The sequence below is a fragment of the Vicugna pacos genome, chromosome 6 (assembly GCF_048564905.1).
Source record: "Vicugna pacos chromosome 6, VicPac4, whole genome shotgun sequence".
In the NCBI taxonomy this organism is placed as follows: Eukaryota; Metazoa; Chordata; class Mammalia; order Artiodactyla; family Camelidae; genus Vicugna; species Vicugna pacos.
Genome location: NC_132992.1, coordinates 14,598,071 through 14,620,529, shown reverse-complemented (window position 1 = coordinate 14,620,529; position 22,459 = coordinate 14,598,071). Strand labels below are relative to the sequence as shown.

General features: G+C 45.6%; 1 protein-coding gene across 1 annotated transcript in view; it reads right to left on the bottom strand.

Annotated features, from left to right (window-relative positions):
* MYO5C (myosin VC) overlaps nt 1-22,459 on the bottom strand; it is a 92,734-nt gene that overhangs the window by 17,171 nt on the left and 53,104 nt on the right. The window contains exons 22-35 of the mRNA XM_072962408.1: nt 22,051-22,215; nt 20,678-20,771; nt 17,928-17,991; nt 14,958-15,138; nt 12,994-13,087; nt 12,604-12,667; nt 12,444-12,524; nt 11,389-11,569; nt 9,697-9,790; nt 9,181-9,244; nt 7,956-8,124; nt 4,463-4,550; nt 1,629-1,727; nt 182-336 (exon numbers count right to left, since the gene is read on the bottom strand). Coding sequence (XP_072818509.1) covers nt 182-336; nt 1,629-1,727; nt 4,463-4,550; nt 7,956-8,124; nt 9,181-9,244; nt 9,697-9,790; nt 11,389-11,569; nt 12,444-12,524; nt 12,604-12,667; nt 12,994-13,087; nt 14,958-15,138; nt 17,928-17,991; nt 20,678-20,771; nt 22,051-22,215 — 1,593 coding nt within the window. The remainder of the gene's footprint in view (nt 1-181; nt 337-1,628; nt 1,728-4,462; nt 4,551-7,955; nt 8,125-9,180; nt 9,245-9,696; nt 9,791-11,388; nt 11,570-12,443; nt 12,525-12,603; nt 12,668-12,993; nt 13,088-14,957; nt 15,139-17,927; nt 17,992-20,677; nt 20,772-22,050; nt 22,216-22,459) is intronic.

Sequence of the window (22,459 nt, the reverse complement as noted above, 5' to 3'; positions counted from 1 at the left end):
AAGGTGCTTTTCCTAACAGCGTGGCTGGCTGCTTTCACTGGTGGGTCCTCAGGCTGGTTTGGGGAATCACGTGGTTAACCTAGGAAGGTTAATCCTCGTAAGTAATGTGGAGCACAGCAGGGATATGAAAGCAACAGAAGAGGTTGCTCCTGCCTTCAGGGTCAATGTCAAAGGTTCCTACCTTAACCACCTGCTTGATGCCATTAACGGTGCTGTTCATGAGGGACTTGAGCATGCTGGCGTCATTGAGAGAGTCTGCGTAGCGCACACACATGAACAGGATGTGAGCTGGAAGCCCGGGGATCATGTTCACCACCACACCACGGGGCTTCAGGTCTGGAGCAGAGAGAGTCGATGAGGATTACAGCTGACGGTCAGCTCTCCCCTGGGGAACCTCTGACTATGGAACAGGGGTTGTCTGCTTTATTGTACTTGATGCAGTGCCCAGATGCATTGGGGTGCCTGTCTTTTTGAGGAATTCAGTCTGGCTCTTTTCTTGGCAAAAATAGACATAAAGGTATCACCTGCTCCTCTTACTTCTCACTTGCCAAGTGCTTTTTCTTTTTTAAGTTGAATAAAAGACAGAATTTGTGTTCCTCCCTGGTGTGAAGACCCTGGATTTCAGATCTCTAAGGTAAGAGAGGAACCCCAGTTCCATGCACCCCATGTCAGCCTCTATGATGAGGATGGAGTAAGACCTCAGCGGTCACTTGCACCCGTCTTGAATAGAGAAAGCAGGCACACAACAGTCCTGCAGAGGAGGACTAGCGGGTCTGAAGGTGAAGAGGATGGCAGGGAGACAGAGTGGGGATGAAGAAAAGAGAGAAACTATAGGACAAGGTAAGACCGGCAAACAAAGACCTCCCAGTACCCGCATTAAGACGGGGGAACAAAGAGGCCCCTGTGCTCCAGCAGGGGTAGAGAGGAAAGGGTAGGGGCTGACGTGCTCTGAAGGGAGCCGCTTAGGAGAAGAGGAGTAAGGCTACACATGGGAGTTTTGCTTTGAGATTCTGGGACCAGCTGATAGGGAGACAGCTTTTCTCTTACTTTCTGGAAAACCACGTGGTTTTCACACTGAAGACAGTCTAGCAAGATTGGTTCTAAGACCACCAATCCTGAAGCATGCACATTGGGAGACTCCTGTGACTGAGGTGCAGCTGGGAAGCCCCCATCATGCCGCCTGAAGTAAACTGCTCAGCAGAAGTCAAATGGAGCACGGGGGCCACAATGACCCCTCTCTTGGCTGCTGTGCTGAGACGCAAAGGTGAGGTGATGTGTCCTCTACACAGACCGTGTGACTGGACTTGGGAAGAGGTTACGGCAGTGCATATCAGCTGAAGGCAGGACACCCCCAGACGGCATCTGGCAACGTCTGGGGGCGTTTTCATGATCATGACTAGGGATTGCTACTGGCTTCCAGAGAACAGAAGCCAATGATACTGTGCAACATCCTACAAGACAAAGGCCCCCAAAGAAAGAATTATCTGGTCAACAGTGGTGAGGCCAAGAAACTCTGTGCTAGGCGGAGAAGCAGTGGAGGAAGAAGAGGGACTGCTCCGGCCCAGGACGGCGGCAACAACTGATGCTCATTTCCCAAAGCAACAATTCAGAGTTCCAGGTTTCACTACCAAGAATGAGATTTTGAATGAGCTTGGCCTCATCTTCTCTCTTGTATTCCAGCATTCCAAGGTACTCCCTGGGTCCCGAGGACAGGTGCACATCATTGGCTGTGGGCAGAGGCAAAACAATCAGCTAAATGCACAAATACAACTTCCACAGGCATTATAATGAGACTGCTCTGTCTCTTTCCATAACCCATTCTGCCTGGTTAGCACTTGAACTCCTGCGGCTTTCCGATAAATGCAAACTTTACTGAGTCCTGAAGGATTCTCCTGGTAGTGACTCTTATCTGTGAGTGCACCAGTGAGCGCAGCTGCTGCTGAAAAGGCTGTGTTATCCTCCAGGGAAGCCCCATGATACCTGGGATAGACTGAGCACAGGGGGATAGGAAAGCAATCCAGGGTGTTGCTCCTGCCTTCAGGATGCTGATGCTACAGGTAAAGAAATGAGATTCACAAAACATTTGGTGTGCAAAGCACCAAACTGCATGATTTCCAAGGTGGCTGGACCGGTTTCCTATGTGCCGTAACAAGGTGCCACAAACTTAGTGGCATAAAATACAATTTTCTTCAACACAATTTAAAATATCTTACATTTCTGGAGGTCAGAAGAATAAAAGAGATCTCACAAGGTTAAAATCAAAGTGTCAGCAGAGCTATGTTTCTCCTGGAGGCTCTGAGGGAGAACTTATTTCTAGCCTTTTCCAGCTTCCAGAGGCCACTTACACTCCTTGGCTTGTGGCCACATCACTCTGACCTCCGCTTCCACCATCACATCTTTCTCTCTCTCTGCTCCCATCATCACATCACCTTCTCTCACTCTGACACTCCTGCTTCTTTCTTATAAGGTAGGTCGCTTGCCGTTACATTGGATCCACCTGGATAATTCAGGATACTCTCCCCATCTCAAGATCCTTCACTTCATCATATCACAGAGCAGGTGACGTGACAATAGAAGCACAGGTTAGAGAGAAAGATTCTGAGGATACTATGCTGGTGAATTTGAAGATGGAAGAGGCCCACAAGCCAGGAGACTCAGGTGGAAGGCCCCTAGAGCTGGAAAAGGCAAGGGAACAGACTCTCCCCCTAATACTTCCAGAAGCCTTGCTGACATGCTGATTTTAACCCAGTGAAAACCATTCTGAACTTCTGACCTCTAGAACTGTGAGATGATAAATTTATGTTCTATTAGGCCACGAATTTTATGGTGATCTGTTAGGCAGCCATGGGAAATGAATACAGGGGACATAAGGATTTATGCAGAGGTGGGTTGGGACCGTTGAAAAATGCTTCTGGAAGGAGGTACCACTCCAGCGGGGCCAAGAAAAGTGAGCAGGCTCTGATGGGTGAAAAAGAAGACGCAGCAGGTAGAGAGTTAACAGAACACTCTCCCACTGCATGAGCGTGTGTCCTGTTGATTTTCTAGCTCTGCCTCCGTGGAGACTGATAAAGGTAGAACGTTAGTGGCTTTACTAAGCAACCTGTTTATGATAAGAATGACCTCTCATTGGTGAACTGCATCTGGATCAGGAAGAAGAAGAAATGAAGCAGAAATACCTGATCAGAATATCATACTTTGAATGTTTTTTAAGGGCGGTGACTTGTATCTGAGCATGTTCCTTGGGAGCTAGTGCCACCCAGGGAGTGTCCAAGAGACACTGGCTTCCCGACAACTGCCACATGAATGAGCAAGGAAGCAGACACTCCGGCCCCAGTTAAGTCTTCAGATGACTGCATCTCTGCCCACAGCTCGACTGCAACTCAGAGCCAGAACCACCCAGCTAAGCTGCTTCTGGATTCCTAAGCTCCAGAACTGCATGTTGTTAAGTGTTTTTTGTTTTAAGCTGCTAAATTTTGGGACGGTTTGTTATATGACAACAGATAACACAGGAAGGGAAGCCAATGTCTAAATCCCACTTTAAACATATTGGGTTGAAGGTGATAACAGAAAGGTGAAGGAGTAGAGTTAGAAGCAGAAAGGGACCAGGACTCAGGGAAAGTGAGGAATGACGAGTGGATTTTGGAAGTCCTTGTGTAGAGATGGCAGCTCACTCATTCATTCCAACAATGGGGACACCACGGGGGCAATGGCAAGGACCGACACGGTCTCTGCCCTCATGGAGCAGACTGACCTGTACCATTTATTACTGAGCGGGAAAGATCCTCATTTTCATTTTGGACATTTTAAATGTGAGATGTGAGTTGAATAAATAACAACAAAGGAGCCCTTCAAAGACTGAGTATAGAAAAAGGAACAGAGAGTTGAAGATACAGCCTCAGTGATAAAGGCCGGGAGGAAGACGCACTACTGAACAAAAGAGCAAAGAGCGTTAGGAGAGGGAAGTCAGAACAGTTCAGACACAGAAGCAGGAGAAGGAAAGAAAGATGTGGGGGTGGTCCTTTTCCCAGGAGCTCATGAGGACCCTCGGTGTGAAGTTCAGTTCATGTTCAGGACTAATGTCTGGCTTTTTAGTTCTCTACTTCTTTTTTTCTAATAGAAATTGGGATATTGATCCCATGTAACTGGGAGAGAACATGAATTTTAAAGCAATTAAATTTGAAATTTGTTCAGTTTCATTTTCACAAGGGGAGAGCTAATAGAAAAAGAGGTTAAAAGTATTCTTTATACGGTACCCCTTACAGTTACATGAGGGTCTGGGATTATGTGGGGGGTGGTGAGCTACCTGCCTGCCGCGAAGGATCATTTAGCCCATCCCTGAGCTCCAAACCCACCAGTTGAGACTCATCCCCTGGTTTTCAAAAACCAGCAAATAACACATCAACACATGTTGACCTCAGCTGAAAGTTCAAAAAAATAGGAAAGTGAAAGTTATTTTTCCAACCTTTTTCAATTGTCTTGGTCAAAATCTTCACTTGATCTTGTAGCTTTTTAATCACTCTGTCCTTCATGTCCAACTCTTCCTCAAGATCCTACAGAAATCAAAAGAAACAAGGACATTAGCTTAGGAGCTCCTTATCTATTTTTTGGTAATAGCCTTCCTGAACTATAATTCACATGCCACACGACGCACACTACATGGTTTCTTAGTATAGCCAGCTGTGCACCCATCACCATTATCTAATTCCACAGTATTTTCATCACATCAAAAAACCCCTAACTTTTAGCTGTCACCTCCTTGTCACTCTTCCAGCCCTTGGCAACTGCTGATCTGCTTTCTGTCTCTATGTATTTGCCTGTTCTGGAAATTTACTATAAATGGAATCATCCAATATGTGGCCTTTCATGTTCGTCTTCTTTCACCTGGCATTACGTTTTCAGGGTTCATCCCTGCTGGAGCATGAATCCATACTTCACCGCTTTTGGTGTCTGAATAACATCCTATTGTATGGATATATCACATTTATCTTGATCTAATTTTCCCTTAATAAAATAAAGCCCACTGTAGAGAATTTAAAAATATGCAGGTGTGAAAATGGGCTCTCTGGATGTCAGCGGCTGGAGGTCGACAGGAACGTCAGAGATTCGGGTCCCCACTTTGCCTCTCCTTCCTGATAAGGGGGTGGCCCTGCCGGTGCTGAACTTGGCTCAAGAACCACAAGAGTCCTGGATGTCCATAAATTCTTCCTACAGAGGGCAGAGAATCTTTAAATTCTTCCTCAGTTCTGAGGGCTTTGACAAAGAAAGGATTCAGGCTTCTCCAATCCAGCAGTGCCCACCATCAGTCACGTGCCCTCTGGGGACTCCCAGGGCCGAGGGAAGTGTGTTGTTTCTCCTCAGAGGCCACCTCTCCCTGCTACAGTTCTGTGTCCCTGGCTAACCTTGTCAGGAACTTCATCTGGCCTTACAGTCAGGTGTAGGTACTGTTTCTTCCCTCCTATTTGAGTCTATTTTAAAAAACATCTAATAATTTTTTTAAAAAGCCACCCATCAGTCCAGAACCTGGAGGAAATCACTGTTCACATGTTGATTTATTTCATTCTTTTTTTCTAATATGGCACATATACATTTTATAAAATTGGGTCACATTGCATATGAAGTTAAAATCCTGTACTTCTCTCTCATTTCTCTGCAGATACTTCCCTTTATCGATAACATATCAAACTGTCATTTTAATGGCTAAATCACATGATTATATAATAATTAAATCTGCCCACTGTCGCTGAACATCCTTTTTTCCTTTTCTTTCCTTTTTTTTTTTGTTTGCTATGACTGATAACACTATGCTGACCACTCTAAACAAAAATCCTTTTGTCCACATATCCAATTACTTGCTTAGAATAGAATCTTAGAAATTACATTACCAAGTCAAAGAAAACGCACTTTCAGAGGTTCCTGATATTTGCCTCCAAACCACTCCTGAGAAAGCTGACACCAATTTCAGTCCCCAGGAACTATGTGTGACACAGCCCACTTCAGGGTGTTTTCACCAGCACTGTAAGATCATTATTATTTGAGAGGCAAAAATAATACCTAGTTTTAATTTTAAATTTATTTGAAAAATAATGAGATGATCACTTAAAGCTTTTTTCTTTTTTTAATAAGGATTTTTTTTTGACTCAAAGGATAATATAGTGGATTGAATAGTGTCCCCTCAAAATCATGTCCACTTAGAACCCCAGAATGTGACCTTACTTGGAAATAGGGTCTTGGCACTTGCCATTAAACTAAGGGTCAATGTGAGATCATATTGGACCAGGGTGGGTCCTAAATCCAGTTGAGACTGTCTTTATAACAGACAGAAAAGGACACACAGAGGGAAGACACAGGCAGAGAGTAGAATTATGCTGCCACAAACCAAGGAACGCCAGGAGCTGCCAGAGGGAAGGATGGACTCTTCCCTAGAGACCTTAGAGGAGTGCAGCCCTGCTCACACCTTGAATTTGGACTTCTGGCTTCCACACTGTGAGAGTGCAAGTTTCTGTTGTTTTAAGCCACCTAGTTTATGGTAACTTATTATGGTAGTTCTGGGAAACTAATACAGTTTAATCTCATTTGCAGGCAAAATCCACCACTGAAGAGAGAGAAATGGTATTCTTTTGTTGCATACTCATCTGTTCGTTTGTAACACTGAGGCAACTGATTTGTTGGAATGACCACGTGGATATGACTGCTCCTCTGCTCGGTACATTGCAGAAGAAACAGGCCTGGCCCTTCCCTGCCTGTGAGCAGAGCCACACACACAGGGGGGCTCCTGAGTGGGACCCCACTGCTCCCGGAGCACCGGAAACAAATGCACAAAAGTCCCACACAACTCGGGGACTGACAAAACGCAGAGCCACACTCTCACAGCTAGGGAAGGAAGGCTCCCATAGGACAAGACGTGCAACACATGTGACCCCCCCTCCTACCCTTTCCTCCTTACCACTGCCACCAGCTGAGACCCAGAGACACACACACAGGCACAGTGGCAGAAGGTGGGACAGCCTTCCACACAAGTTCAGTTGGCAGTTGCTTGTCTGGTGGGATTTCAGAAGTCTATTCTCTGAGAAAGCCAGACCCCTCCAAAAAGAGCCATCATCCAGGTGTCCTGACTGGAATGTATTACCTTCTATTAAATGTTAAACTCTCTGGATTCCTCTTTTTATCTATAATTACTCTTCAAGGTAAATCCTGACGCTGTAAAATATGATTTTACCCTATCATGTTTTTCTTGTGAGATAGGAAACATGGGGCCCTGACAGTGGGGAGCAGGGCCCGGGGGCAGGTCCAGGTGGACCACTGCCCTGCTGAGCCCTCCCCTAGTCGGGGTCTTGGAGGCGGCCAGGCCAGGGAGGGGCCTGAGATTGTCCACCTCCCGGGAAAGCATCCCATCTGCTACTCTGGTGCTTCTCAGTCTTGTGGGTTTCACAAACCAGCACAACTTCAGAAGAATTGCTGGGAACTGTCAAAGAGTTCCCACAACTCACTCAATAAGGACATTTACAATTTGATGAAGACTTTCACAATTTCAAACGCCAGTCATCTCCTATCATGACCATTTCATGGAAGAACATTTTAACTCCGCAAACTGTAGGAAAGGCATACCCCCAGAAGCAAGCATGGGCCTTTGCTAGGCTAAGCTGTGCTCAGAGATGTTCACACATCAGCCTGCCGTCTTCAACGTGCTTTGGGCCAGAGAATCATCGTCTCAGACAGGTGCCACTCAGGGGATGGTGCTCAGGACCTCACCGCCCCTCCACTCTCGTCCGTGTAAATCCCAGGCTCCCCTGCAGCACCTGTCACCTCAGAGACCACCTGTCTTTTGAGATAAGGAAACAGGCTGCTCTGGCAAAAAAGCAGACACTGCTCACTGGATGCTCCAGGTGGCCAGCCCCCTCTTTCAGTGATTCCTGTGCACAGGCAGTCATTTCTCAGCAAGTCAGAGGGCGTCTCACCCTGTTCTCCACAGTGGGACGAGGTGCTTCCTGCTGCAAACTACTCTTGACCTCACTTTCAGTTTCAAACTGTTTCTTCAAGTGCTCGCTGGTCTCCTGCATTTCTTGACTCGTATCCATCAGCTTCTCTTTCTCTTTGGTGTGAATTTCATTTTGGGCTTCTACGGTCCTGGGAAAAGGATTGAGGAAATTTTGGTATCAGTCTGACCGTCGTGGAGAAGTCACTCATCATCAAGCAAGCACTGATATTTCCGAAGATGGAAAAATACACTGGCCAACGTGTGTGTAAAGCAAATAGTACCCAGACAGGGGAGTGCTTGAAGTGGGGGGCAGAGACCAGGGTTAGTGGGGTGTGAAACTGCCCTTGGACGGCCCCAGTCTGCTTAGCCTCATAAGAGGCCCTCATCCCATGACCCCAGCCTACACCCCTTGACTGCTCCCCCAGGGCATCTATTCCCATTCATACCCTATGACCAAAACCCTGATGACCATCTCTTTTGTGAACAGCCTGGGAACCAGACACTCAGAAAGCCTCGGTTCAGAGAGATGAGAAAAGGAAACCCATTCAAAGAGTCCCAAAAGGGTGGCTTGACACTTTCCTACTGCTTTGGACCCCCATTTGGTCCCAATCCTACAACGAAGCTACATGACTGAAAGTGCTCTCTGGGGTGCAGAGTGTCCATTTATTGTTCTAAACATTAAGTATCTCAACAAGCTGGCAGCGAAACATTTTCCTCACCAGGCTGCACCAGAACCCCAGGCCCTCTGTTGGCCAGGATGAATCTGGGGGGATTATCAATGAAGATTCTCTATCAACTTGGATTTTAGGCCTTACTCAAAGGGGTCTGCTAAGAGGAAAGCTGTCCTCTCTCACACGGTCTTAATTTATCACTTTTTTGAAGAGATAATTCATGCCTATGGCGTAACACACTAAGGGCATAAAGGGTCCACAGTGAAGAGTAAGTCTCCTCTCTCCCCTGTGCACCAGGCACCCAGTGACCCTCCACGCCGGCAACCAACGTTTTGTTTTGTTTCTTGTGCACTCTTCCAGAGAAGGGGGTGTGTGTGTGTTTCTTTCCTTCACATTCGAATGCTAATATATTATACAACTTAAGTAACACCTTGCTTTTTTGGCTTAATAACCTATCTTGGTATCTCCCACAATTTCTGAAAAGAAAGGCATTACATAAGCGCGAACTTGAAGTACATGCATGTTAACACTTACTTTCTTTGCATTCCTTCCTCTTCTCTATAGCGATTCAACTGATGAGACAATTCTTCCAGTTTTCCTGGAACGAGAAGAACCTCTGGCACTTTGGAGGCCACATCACTGCATTCTGATTCGGGTTTGGTCGTATTTTCATATCTTTAGTTACCAAGGGTTCTAAGTTGTACTCACCTAGAGATTAGGTTTTGTTTGGTCCAAACAGTGTTTAAAAACTTTTCAAGGCATTATTTTAAAATTATGATATTTCATACAAAAATCCGAATTTTTATTATTTTTTTAAAATAGGAGTATCAACACTGGGGCCTAATTCCCTACTTAGCAACAATCAACGGAGCTTGGAGGCAGCTGCCGCCTTTAAGTGCCCATGCACCTTCCGGTACATCCACCTAGCCCACTTCTCACATTTACATCACCTGCCTGGCCCCACAGAGACTCAGTTTGATACCCCTGGGTGTCATTTTCCGGGCACAAGAAACCATTTCCTAAAAGCAGCTTCATGAGCGTCCCAGTTACCTTTCATGGATTCGTTTTGTTCAGTCAGGCGGATTTCAAGATCTTGCTTCTGTTTCTCCAGTTCTGAAATTTGCTGTTTAAAGTCTGGGATCATCTGCAGAGAAGAAATAGAAATATTAGAATATAAAATTCTTGCATGTATGAACTTGAAAATCCCAGAGCTACTCAGAAGCAAACTAAACCGTCTAGGTATTTAACCCCGTGGGACATGCGTCCAGTATGGTCGTGTAAGGGGGCAGCCAAGGCATTAGGCTAGACAGACGTCATGTTTTTCACCTCAAGACCTATATGGTCACAAGAAACACCAGCAGGCTCAGAGTGAGTGGTTCTTACACGGCTACCACCCTCCACATCACCGAGGGCTCCTGCAGAGAAGGAGGTGTGCTAGCTGGGCGGGCACACGGGGATTCTCTCTGAGTTGAGGGAGGGATGATGTGAGGAAATGCAGCCAGTCTCTTTGGTCCAGGCCCAGAGGCATCATCTCCTCATCTAGAAACAGGTGAATGATCTCAAAGGGGTCCCACTGTGCCCTTCGAATTCCAGGCTGTGCACGGCTCTGTTAGTGGACATCTGGAATGATCCAATGTGTTTCAAAATCTTCTGTCCTTGTCTAGCTATATCTCTCTTTAAAGGCCCATCATTTCCACCCTCAGTCAGGTAAGGAGAGCTTTTCTGTTGTCCAAGTTTATAAAAATACCTGTGCCTCTGAAGTCCAAATGAAGAATTTTTTGATTGCATAATTGGACCTCACTGCAAATTCTTCATTACAGTTTCACCCAAGGAATAAACAAAGATGTGCGGTCCTTAACTACAGTTCCACACATCCGCTGTGCCCAGGATCACATCTCACCTGCTGACACAGCCCTGAGATCTCCTACTGCTCCCAGGCTGGGCAGAGGAGGAGGAGTCGGCAAAGAAGCTGAGAAGGAGCAGCCAGTGAGGCAGGATGAGAAAACGTGGAGAGTGTGGTGACCTGGAAGCCAACAGAACAATAAGGAGGGACAGAAAGTGGTTAAGTCACCAAAAACTGCTGAGAGACTGAGACGAGGGTGAAGAGGAAGCCCCTGTGCCCAGCCCTGAGCAGGCAGATGCAGTTAGTGGCGGGGACACACGGCAGAACGGGGTAGCTGTGGAGTAAGTGAGGGGGAAGAAATCACAGCTCGGTGGCCATGGAAGAGCACGGCCAAGCCCCCAGAGAGACTGAGTGGTGGCTGGAGGAGGTGTGGGGTGGAGAAAGTAACGTTTTTTGATGAGAAGTTTCCTAAGACATTTCTTCAGGCCTGTAGGTATGAGTTAGAAGAAAGGATGCAGTGGGAAAGAACGGGCATTATGGAAGAAGGATGTTGAAACAGTGAGATGAGCAGGAGACCTGCCTTCTGAACGCACGCCCCTCTCAAAAGATGCCCTTTCACCTTGATGCTTTTTGTTATTTTCCAAGGGGTTAGGGCTAGATTTTAAATACATAGGTTTAAACACACCCACATGAATTACAGAATTTGCACCCATACTATGGTAAACACTCTCAAAATGCTTTCCAGCCTGGGATAATTTTATAATTTTATTTTCTGAACCAGTTATTTCCCTCCTGGAAAACATAATTCATTTTACAGCCGAGAAACTGAACGTTCCTTCACTAATGCGTAACATCTCCCGAATAACGGCCAGGACTGGGGCCCGGGGCAGAGACTCTACCATGTTTTCTGATGTCAGCCTGGTAACTTCATGACGAATGCTCTCATTGATGTCATTCTCTTCTCTAAATAATTTCTGCAGGTGGTTGATTTCTTGACTGAGATGCGCCACTTTGAAGTTCAAAGCTTCAATCTCCTTCTCATAGCAGTCCTTCTGGGACTGGAAATGGCTCTCCAAGACACTGTTAGAGGATGGTCAAGAAGTTAACCACGCGGCCTTTACCCTGCTGTGCTGAGGACTCTGCACGTGCACTTGTGCAGCTGTTACGAGAACCCACAATGACAGCCAGGCACTAAGCACACAAAGTTCACTTACAGACACACGGTTACAGGCTATGGAATTAGGAACACACAATTACAAAAACCTCCTAGCTAGTTAGGAAGTGTTATGTGGTGTTCATGCAGTTAATGGTGAAAAATTTTATTTTAGACATTATTAAAATTACATTTTTAATCTAATGGTTAAAATATGTTTTGTAAGATGCAACAATGATAAAGATACACGTTATTATACACTTTTCAAAACCCATAGAGTGTACAACACACAGAGTGAACTCTACTGACTTGGTGATAATGACGTGTCAATGTAAGTTCACCGATTTTAACAGACGTCCCTCTGGTGAGATGTTGGTAGTGGCTGTGCATGTGTGGGAGCAGGAGGTGTTATGTGAGACATCCCTGCACTTCCTGCTCAGTTTTGCTGTGAATCTAAAACTGCTCTATAAAATAAACGTTTATTAATGTAAAAAACGGCAGACATCTTAAATTTAAACATATCTATATATCTATAGTAACACTAGCTGACTTATTTGATATAATTAGTTTTCATTGTACAGGTTATGGGTTTTATTACTTGGCCATGTATCCCACAAAGAGATAGTTCTTCATTACTAAACTAATTATCTAATCCTTGAAGAAATATTTCCAGGGATTATTAGACCATTCTACCGTAGGAAATTTACTTTGTGTATCAAATTTACGTAACATAAAATTTTGACTTTCTGGTAGTCCATTGTTTCTGAAAAATCACAAAGAACCCTGAGGGGAATTTCTCACCGTGTTGCTTTCTTTAGTCCTTCATAAGCAAACCAAAGTTCTCCATCCTCATTTAAATGTTCCAGATCTTCCACAGAGAGCCTACAACACAAGGAGAGTAAGAAAATCATGTCTCATGTGTTACACGTCTCTAAGTGCTTGGTACTGCAAAAATGATTACCTGCTTCTTACGTCTTCAATGTCATAGCTCTCAAGAAGCTGCCTGGTGATCTCTGACATCTGTTCTGAGAGGAAAAGGCAGAGCTGATATAAATTACATTTTTTTGCGTGATTTCTCATTTCCCATTTCCAGTTCTCCAGCTCCACAGACTCTCTAGCTACCCATCCCATCAGCTGATTAACTCACCAGCTGACCGACCGACCGACCAATCAACCAACCAACCAACCTATCTACCAGCTATGAAGTCAACCAGCTATTCAACCTATCATATATCCACCAACCAGCTAACCAACAGCCTCAGACCAGTCAAAGGACACACTGCCTTCGCAGTGACACCTCTGATCAACACAGCCCGCACCCTCTGGACTCAGTGATTCGTGTCTTTGTTACCTCTCATTTCCCGTTTTTGGGACTGCACGTGTTTCTCCACGTCTATCTTCTGTGTCTGAAGTAGCTCTATCTCCTTTTCAAACTCAGAGATTGTCTGAATCACAGCAATGATGGAACCAGGTGAAGAAAAAACAGATACCGTGATTCACATCAGAAAAAGAAGCACTTCACTGTATTATGCACCCATACAAGGTGTTCTCACTGCAGCTGCTTAGTTAAAATCTTGTTAAACCATCACTGCCCATAAAACTTGGCCTCAAAGCATTGTTCAATTGCTCAAAATACTGTTATTCCTAGACGTACTTGGTTCTATCAGTAGAATTTGCTTTCCTACTATATAAACGAAAAAAATTTTTACTGCAAGCTTGGGGTGAGGAGGAGGAGGTGGTCATGGGGGCTAAGTTCTTTCTCAGCATATGATGAAATCGTGGAGGCGAGGAAGTGGGCAAAGTCACCACCTTTGTAATTGTGGGTCTGGCCCAGCAGCAGGGCTAGGGTGTGCCCTGGAGGTGTGGGAGTTGGCAGTGGGGGCATGACTGGGGACCACGAGGGGAAGTTCTGGCTGTGGGGAAGAGGCTGTGTGCTACCCCTATTCACCTGTAAGCTCAGTGTGAGGACCCCAGGTATGTGCTCTGTAGCTGTGGGAGCTATCCAGGGGCGAATAGCCCCTCCAGAGTGTCTTCTCAGTTGGCCTGTTTAAACGTTACAGCTCCAGTTTCCACAGGGGGTGAGAAGGGAGATCAAACTGACATTTACTGATCATTTTATATATATGACCTCATCCTTGTAACAGCCCTACAAGGTGAGTAGGATGATCTTTTACAGATGAGGACACTGAAGCTGCGTAGAAGTTAAATGGCATGTTCAGCATCAAACAGAGAACTGGCAGGGGCCCCAGGACCACCCACCCTGCTCTTTGTAATGTTCCAAGTCACATGTGAATTCACTTCTAGGCTGATTATAACATAGATGCTGATGATAATGGGTTTGTTTTCTTTGAAAATCAGAGTAATTCCCTTAATACACCACACTGGAGAGACTGGACCATCATTTTAGCTACCAAAGAGGAAGTCAGTGGCAAATATTGGTGTCTTACTCCAAGTGCAGCCACGTGACTTCCCAAGACACAGACTATAGCCAGACGAGGTGACTCCCGCAGAGGGACATCAGTCTTACGTGACTGCTAAGAATGAAGCACTCAAAGGCATATGTGGTCCTTCCTGATTTAACGGTCCAATCTCCTACTTTTAAACAATAAGCAACCAGGGCTCAGAGAATATGGGCAGTTCTACTGAGAAATTCAGAGAGAACCCAGGTGTAATCTTAGAAGTGACACATCTTCTAAACCATGCCTGGCTAGCATGGCTATTCCGTGACAATTGCAGAGAATATTTGTGTAATCTTAACAATTATTCTATTAACATGTTTCACACATCTAGTGGATGCTTAAAAGCTACCCAAACTTACAGTGAAATGGTTGGCACTGAGGAAGAAAGGACACACAGGTCTGTGTTTTCTGATAGAGAAGGAATTCAGATAAGCCTCGATTGTCCAAGCATGGACCATTGCTTGTGTCCATTATCTGCTAACATTTTGAAGTGGAAGATTCTGACACAGTAATTTAATTTTAATACAGGTATTTGTAGATACAGAACAACATGATGGATTATGTAACAGTGGTTCATGTCAATTTATAATTTCATATGGAAGTATTCTCTAGGTCAACATATTCCAGTAACTTTTATGTAAATGGAATTTTTGTAAAGTAAGAATACTGACTTTTAAAACATGAAGAGCAGTACTCCTAAGGCAAAGGCAGTCTTGGGGCTACTCCTGAAGGAACTGAAGGAATCAGGGTCCTTCTGCCTTCACACGGGGGCGCGTTTAGCTGAGCCGGTGGGGGTGAGGACCTGCCCCGCCGCGCGCAGGTCAGACGCGCTGAGAAAGTGAGGAGCAGCCCCTACCTTCGCCTGCTGGCTCAGCCGGGCCACTTCCCCCTTCAGGCCGTCAGAGGTGACCCGCTCCTCCTCCAGCTGGTGCTGCAGTTGCATTTTCTCACCCTTGAGAGATTTAATTTCTTCTTTCAAAGACCAGATCTGCTTCTCATAGTCTTGTGTTTTCAGTTCAAAACTTTTTTCAAGAAGTCTAAGTGGCAGAAGAAGAAAATAATTTGGAACTGTCTTTGAAGTTTTTTACCCTGAATTAGAGCAGCACATCATTTTGAAAATCAGAGGAGACTCAGAAAGGAGGAGCTAGGTTAGGACCTACTGTGAGGGTCCAATAGACAATGGTCTTATTTTTAGCAGACTGCTTTCTGTTCCCTTAGGGTAAGGGAGCTTCTTATACCTTCTGCTCAGAGAAGTGCAGCCCTACAGCGAACACACACAGCAAACACAGTAGAGGGAGGCTGAACTTAGACTCAGTTGGTGGGGGAGGGTATAGCTTAGTGGTAGAGTCGTGTTTAGCATGCACGAGGTCCTGGGTTCAATCCCCAGTACCTCTATTAAAATAATTAAGCAAATAAACCTAGTTCCCCTACCCGCCCTCCCCAAAAAACAAAAACCAAACAAAAAGACTCAATGGTTTTTGGGGTGCTGTATCCCTCCAAGCCACCCTGGTTCCATAAGGTCCCCAACAGGGGTCACTTCCCTCAGCAAAGACACACATTCTGCCAAGTTCTGTCCCCTGCTCAGAGACAAGGATCCTGAAGCAGATTGGCTTAAACAAGTTCATAGAGCCATTTAATGTGTCAAAGGGTCCAACCCTAGAATAAATTGCCAAAATCCAGGTGCCCAAAAGGCCATGAAAAGCCAGTTCCTTGAGAGATGGTTGCTCAATTAAGTATGGGGTGACTGATCAAAACAATAACCAAAGAGAGACACAGAACCTAGACCAGCCCAATACAGCCCACGGGGGGCCCAGTCAGAACTGAAGCCACCTTAGGAGCTCTGTGAGGTTATTAAATCATCTTTCTACTTGCAGGGCTATCAGCTCAGTCCATTTTATGACTTGCTTTTACAGCACAAAGGGGAAAACCCTGAGGAAGAGGGTCTTATTCCCAATAGGTGCTTGTTTCATTCCTGATAGGTGTTTGTTTCATTTCTTTTTATAGGTATTAACAAACTTTTAAACTTTGTCTTCAGGTTTTAAAAAGAACAACAGTGGTCCTATGAGGCCAGGAAAATACATCTGAAGAAGCAAATTGCAACCAGAAACCTTATGTAAAGAGAATCTTAGACTTGTAGACTAAACTGCCTGGGAGCGCACCCACTGATTGTGGGATCTTTGAGGCTCTTGAGGTTTGAGATGGGACCAAGTCTTCCCCAGTCAGCCAAACAGGGACTGAGTGGAAGTTGAGTGCTGATGAGGACTGCAAAGAGCTCAAAGAGATCTGATCTCAGGCTGGCTCTCCAAGTCCCTGCTAGAAATAACCTTTCCCAAGTGGCCAAGGAACACCACGAGATGCCAATAGCTGAGCTCCTCTTCTAGAGTTAAGAGTTCACTGAAAAACAGACTTGTCAAGGTAAAGAGTTAGCTATCCCTATTTAAAAACTGATGTAGGTATGATCCAGCAACTCCACTCCTGGGTATACATCCAAAGAAAAGGAAAACACTATTTCAAAAGGATACATGCACCCCGCACCGTATTCATAGCAGCACTATTTACAATAGCCAAGACATGGAAACAACCTAAATGTCCACTAACAGATGAATGGATAAAGATGTGGCATATATATGCAATGGATTATTACTCTGCCATTAACAAGAATGAAGTTATTCCATTCATAATAACATGGATGAAACCAGGGGAGTTTTATGCTTAGTGAAATGTCAGACAGAGAAAGACAAATACTGTGTGTTATCGCTTATATGTGGAATCTAAAAAGTAGAACATATGAATGAATATAACAAAATAGAAACAAACTCATAGAAGAAACTAGCGGTTACCAGTGGGGGGGGCAAGATCAGACTAGGTGATTAAGAGGTACAAACTACTATGTAGAGAATAAATTAGCTACAGGGACATATTGTACAACACAGGGAGTCTAGCTAATATTTTACAACAATTAAAAATGGAGTATATGTGTAAAAATTTTGAATCACTACATTGTACACCTAAAACTAATATAATACTTTTAAGTCAACTATGTATCTAAAAAAAATTGATGTAGGATCATGAAACTCCTTATGTATCTGTTAACTCTTGGAGCTCTTCAGTGACACTCTCTCCTCTAACTTCTTGGCATCCTGCCCCAGCCCCCTAGACCCAGGCTCTCCTAACTTCACAGGAAAGTTGTATATCCTGCCACCCAGGCAGCCCTGGGCCTTTGAGCCCTTGACAGAGACGACAGAGACGTGCCAAGAATGTTCCATTTTCCCCCAACACCCTGGAGATTTAAAAACCTGTGAGTTGACTCCTGAAGAGAGGGGAGCACAGACTGGAACCTTTGGACCTTAGCAAAGGGTTTACTACTGTCACAGGAAAGGCGGGGCTGGAACAGTAAAAAGTCATGGGGACCTGTTTTAATTTTTATGGGGTGGGTTACATCCCTTACTCTCTGGGACAAGAGTCAAGTTAACAGACATAATGTGGGGTAGGGGGAAGGGAGGGAGATTTATAAAAGGCAATCATCTTCATCCTTGGACTTGATGGATGCTGAAAGAGGTAGCAGTCTCTGAACTTCTGTTTTGGCAATAAAGGGAAAGCAAGAAATTCCCAGGGGTGCACTGTGCCCACGGGTGCAGAACCTGTACAGTGTCTGAAAGGTGTACACTGGGGACTTAGCTCTCACAAAACTCAGTCGCTCACTTCTTAAAAGTATTCACACCCTGCTCTCCTATATCTGTGATCTGCAACTGCAAGCTGAGAAGCAAAACAGAAAACAGCAGAGAGAGAAGAAAGCAGCGGCTTTAACACAAACTAGATTTCATACATTCTTTGTCGCTCTTCTTTTTGAACATCATCAAAGAGCTGCTTGGTGAGGTCGTCCATTTTTTCTGTGAAAAGAGAATGCTCTTTGAAATGTGTCGGCAAAGCAACACCTTTATCACTTGATGCCACGTTTGAGAAAGTGAGACTGCAAGAATAACCATGTGACATTTATTCCTAATGGGACTTGAGAGGGCAACTGTCATTTTTTAAAAATTGCAATATAGATAAAAGAATTTCAAAATCATCGTCCTCACCCATTTGTTGTGTTGGAATCTATAGTTTCATTCATAGTTCTTTTATTGGTCTGAATACCATTTGTTTTATTAAAATAGGTATGTTGGTGTCAAGACAATAAATATTAAAAGAAAACAGAAACCCTTTGGAAAGAAAATGATCAATTATGGGGTTCTCCATGTCAGCACTACTGATGCTTCAGCCAGGTACTTCTCGCTGTGGAGAGGGGGCCGTCCTGTGCACTGTGGGATGTCCAACACCATCCCTGGCTTCTACCCTCTGGAAGCCAGTAGCACCTCTGCTCTAGTTGTGACACCAAAAATGTCTCCAGACATTGCCAAATGCCTGGAGGGGGAGAGAGAAACAAAACTGGCTTGGTGGAGAACCACTCATTCATGATAACCAAGAAGATAAAGCATCTGTCTTCATCTGGGGAAGAGGAAACATAAAAAGCCGCTGTTGCAGTTAAACACAAGAATCCAACACAAAGTGTAGGGCAAGCAGGATTTGACCACTAGGAAACAGTCACTGGGGCTCAGGACAGTCTGTGGTTAGGACAGCCCAACGTTCCCAACATGTCCACACACAACAGGTGCCCTTCAGAATGGGGGCTGAATGACAGATGCAGACAGCCCAGTGTGTGCTTAGCGTACACCTCACTCTTGAGTTCTACCTCATTTCTGAGTCCTCCCTGGAGGGGAACCCAGGGATGAGGTGGCAATAGCAATCCTTCAAATTACTTGGTTAAAAAAAAAAAAAGGCACCAGTTTAATAGTTTGGCTAATGCAGTGTAAAATGTCCCTGAATCAAAATGATTGCTTCAGAATGTCATGAGTTGGCCAGAAAATACTAGGGAAAATGCTTAAGCTTTAATTGAGAAGCCACCATACTTGGTATAATTTCAATTTTTACTTCTTTCACAGAACTGACGGCAATTTTGGTGCTTACCATCTTGGGACATTTTCAAATGGGCTTAAGAGGCTGCTCAAATGGGACTTTCTTCCCCAAAGCAACTTTGCCCAAGTTGGAATCTCAAAAAGGGGAAACAGCATTCAATGACATCTCTTAGCCAGTCGTCACAAGGCTAAATGGAGGTTGATGCTTTCATAATACTCTGTTTGCCATGTGTAGGGAGATAACACAGGATAAGCAGTTTATAAACACTGGGTATGCAAGTTTTCAGGCACAAAATTATCCATCCAAACATGTCAAATACATAATTTTCAGGACACACTTGTAGGAATTAAAATTTTTTTCTTCTGGGAAATTCCCCTTCTAAAAGTTGGAAAAAAAACCAAAACCAAATATTCAAGAGGTATTGTAATTAAAAAAAAAAGGTGAAGGTGGGTGAGCCCTTCCCTAACTCAGGTTCAAGGTTTACTCACAGAACTCTGACCTCCTCCTGTTCATCACTGACACGTACACAGACTCCAACACCCAGGTCATCAGCCCTTAGACACAGGGAAGGGGCATGCGGCATCTGGAGCAGGAGGTCGTGCCCACCGTTGGCATCCCTGAAATGCCCTCCTGCTCTGCTGGCCGGGGCTCAGGGTGCTTACTTCCTCTTCCTGACACATGCTTCTCCTGCACTCGGACCAGAGCCCCCAGTGTTGCTCCAGATCCTGGCGTATCCAGCAATGGCTGGGCCTGAGGTGTGTGCTAGACCCTGGGTCTGAACCCTTGTGCTCCTGCTGCCCCCTACGTTGGAGCTTAAAGAACGGATCCAGAACAAGATAGATAATCCAGGGTGGGATTGAACCCATCTGGTCAGGAAGCACCAGGCTCATGTCCCTGCTGCCCTTTCTGGCATTTAGCAAATGCTTGCAATTAGAATTTGAGTTGGACAAATACAGACAGGCAGAGCTAGGCCAAGCGTGGCTGCTCCACACCCCAAAGGAAGTGATATTGCGGGTCCCGAGGGTCTGCATCTGACAGCCCGGGGCCCATGTGGCTCAGGGCTAAGCAAGGCCCCCTGCTCACAGCCAGGACAGTGGCTGAGGATGTTGAGTACCATTTGGACTAAGTAACCTGGACAGAGCTGAAATTTGAGTGCAAATCCTTGGCAAGGCACAAACATGCCCCCAACAGTCCCCTGACTATGCGTCAGGATCACCACAAAGTTTACAAAAACAAACAACAACAACAACAAACCAGATGTCTGAACCACCCCGGCCACCGTCACCCACAGACACACGGGTGCACACACACAGACACCCCCTCCTTCTGATACAACAGCAGCTTACAGCCCACCCGTCTGTACTCCTGCAAACGGTCCAGGAGGTCCTGCGGCACAGACAGGGTCTGCTGAGCTCTGACAACAGATGCAAATAAACCAGCTGAATCTGCAGGACAGAATGGCCACAATTTTTAAAAAGTTATTCTCTGGAGCGGAAGTTTCCTCATGACACCAGAGATCCCCAGTCCGGCCTGGAAGGCGGTTCCCGCCCAGGACCCGGTTCGCGGATGGCCGGCCTGGTGAGCGGGGAGGCGCGTGCGCTGGGCCACCCGGGGCTTTACCTTTCATCTCTTCAGTCTTCTCCTGAAGCTTCAGCTGTATTTGCTCTTTTTGTGTTTCCAATTCTGAATTATGCTTCTGAAGCTTTGCCAATTTCTAGCAAAGGGAAGGAAAAAAACACATTTTTTTAAACTTCATTTCGAGTTTTGTCTCCATTGCTTTTCGCGGTGAAGAGCTGTGTATTTTTAAATCAGTATTTTCTGGTCTCGGCTCCCGTCCACAGGTAACAGCCGGCACCAGCCCACTGCAAATGCTGCATTTAGCTCCACATGCAAGGGCTCCATGTGATTTTAACAGACACTGGTGTCCAGCCTGGCCCAGCAACGGCTGAGATCAAGGACAAGGAATCAAATCCAAAGTCTCCTCAAAGCCAGAGAACTCCTTTGTCTTTTTCTTGGTTATAAATAGCCAGAGTATTTATATATCTAACATGATATAAGTAATTCATGACAGAAAGTGGATTCACACTTTTAGAGTGTTATGACTCAGGAGGGATGTGTGGTCATGATAGAAGCTCTCTTGGTAAAGTGCCTGCTGGGCTGAAAGCTGGGGGCCCCTGGGTGCTGACGGCCAGTAGCTGGCAGTGCGGGAGATGCCCACAGCCGTGCTGGTGCAGCCGGGCCCCTGGTCATGAGGAGGGCAGAGGGATGCCCTGAGGCTCCAGGCTGCCACAGCCCCGGGTGCTGTAGGACTTCAGAAGGTGCAGCAGAATGGAGAGTAACAAAGACCACCTACTTTGAAAATAGTTCATGCTTGTGCAGGGCTCTATGACAGTCATTTGGCTAAATTATTCCACCTCATAATTTTATCCTCACGACAACCCTGTCAGTCCCTTTTTGTTATTCTCATTTGACATATGAGAAAACCAAAATTCCAAGAGGGTAAGTGATTTGCCAAAGGTTGCCCAGCCAGATGGCAGCAAAGACGAGATTTGGACCTGGCACATCTGATTTCTACATCTACTGCTCTTTTTACTACACCACAGAGATGACAACTGCCCAAGCTTTGCACCGCTGCTCTGGGGAAGATGCTTCCAGGGCACACACCAGACGGACAAGTGACAGGGGACCCAGGCCGTGCTGGAAGAGAGGGAAGCATCTGGCCCTAGCTCCTTCTCCAGCCTTCCATCACTTCACACAAGTCGAATGGAAGAGGAAACCATATGTGTTGCTTCTTGAAGGGTTATCCTCCTCCTCCCCTAGACTCTAGGCCTCTGATCTCCCCTCCTCTAAAACGCAGGCTCCCTTTGGTAATGGAAGCCAACAGAAATATCTGATTTGTTCTGAAGAAATCTGCTTTGTGGGAAAATGCTGCGCTGTGTTCTTGCCCGTGGAAAGGCTCACAACCTATGTCCACAGTCACAGCCAGCACTGACCTCCTCCGCAGAAGCCTTGTATCTCCTCCCCTTCTCCTCATAATTGTGCCTGTGGGCAGCTGCCCTGTCCAGTTCTGATTCCAGCTTCTGAATCTTCTCCACGTCACCGGCCCGAAGAGCGGCCAAGCTGGTCAGCTTCTCCACCAGCCCATGGTTCTCTTTGTTCTGGAGAAAAGAATCGTCAGATACTTGGGGGTTATCTCAAATAAAGAGGCCGTTCCACTTGCTTCACACAACTTTCATCTAAACCAGAGGTTTATTCACACTGACCATGTCCGTCATTGCAGTGGCTTGTCTGAGCATCCTCACCCCAGCGAGCACAGGGAGGCAGGGCTGGTCAGGCACATGCCTTCCTGAGCTGGTGGCTCTTTCAGTCCAGTCCTGGAGCTCCAGGCCAATCCTAATGTGG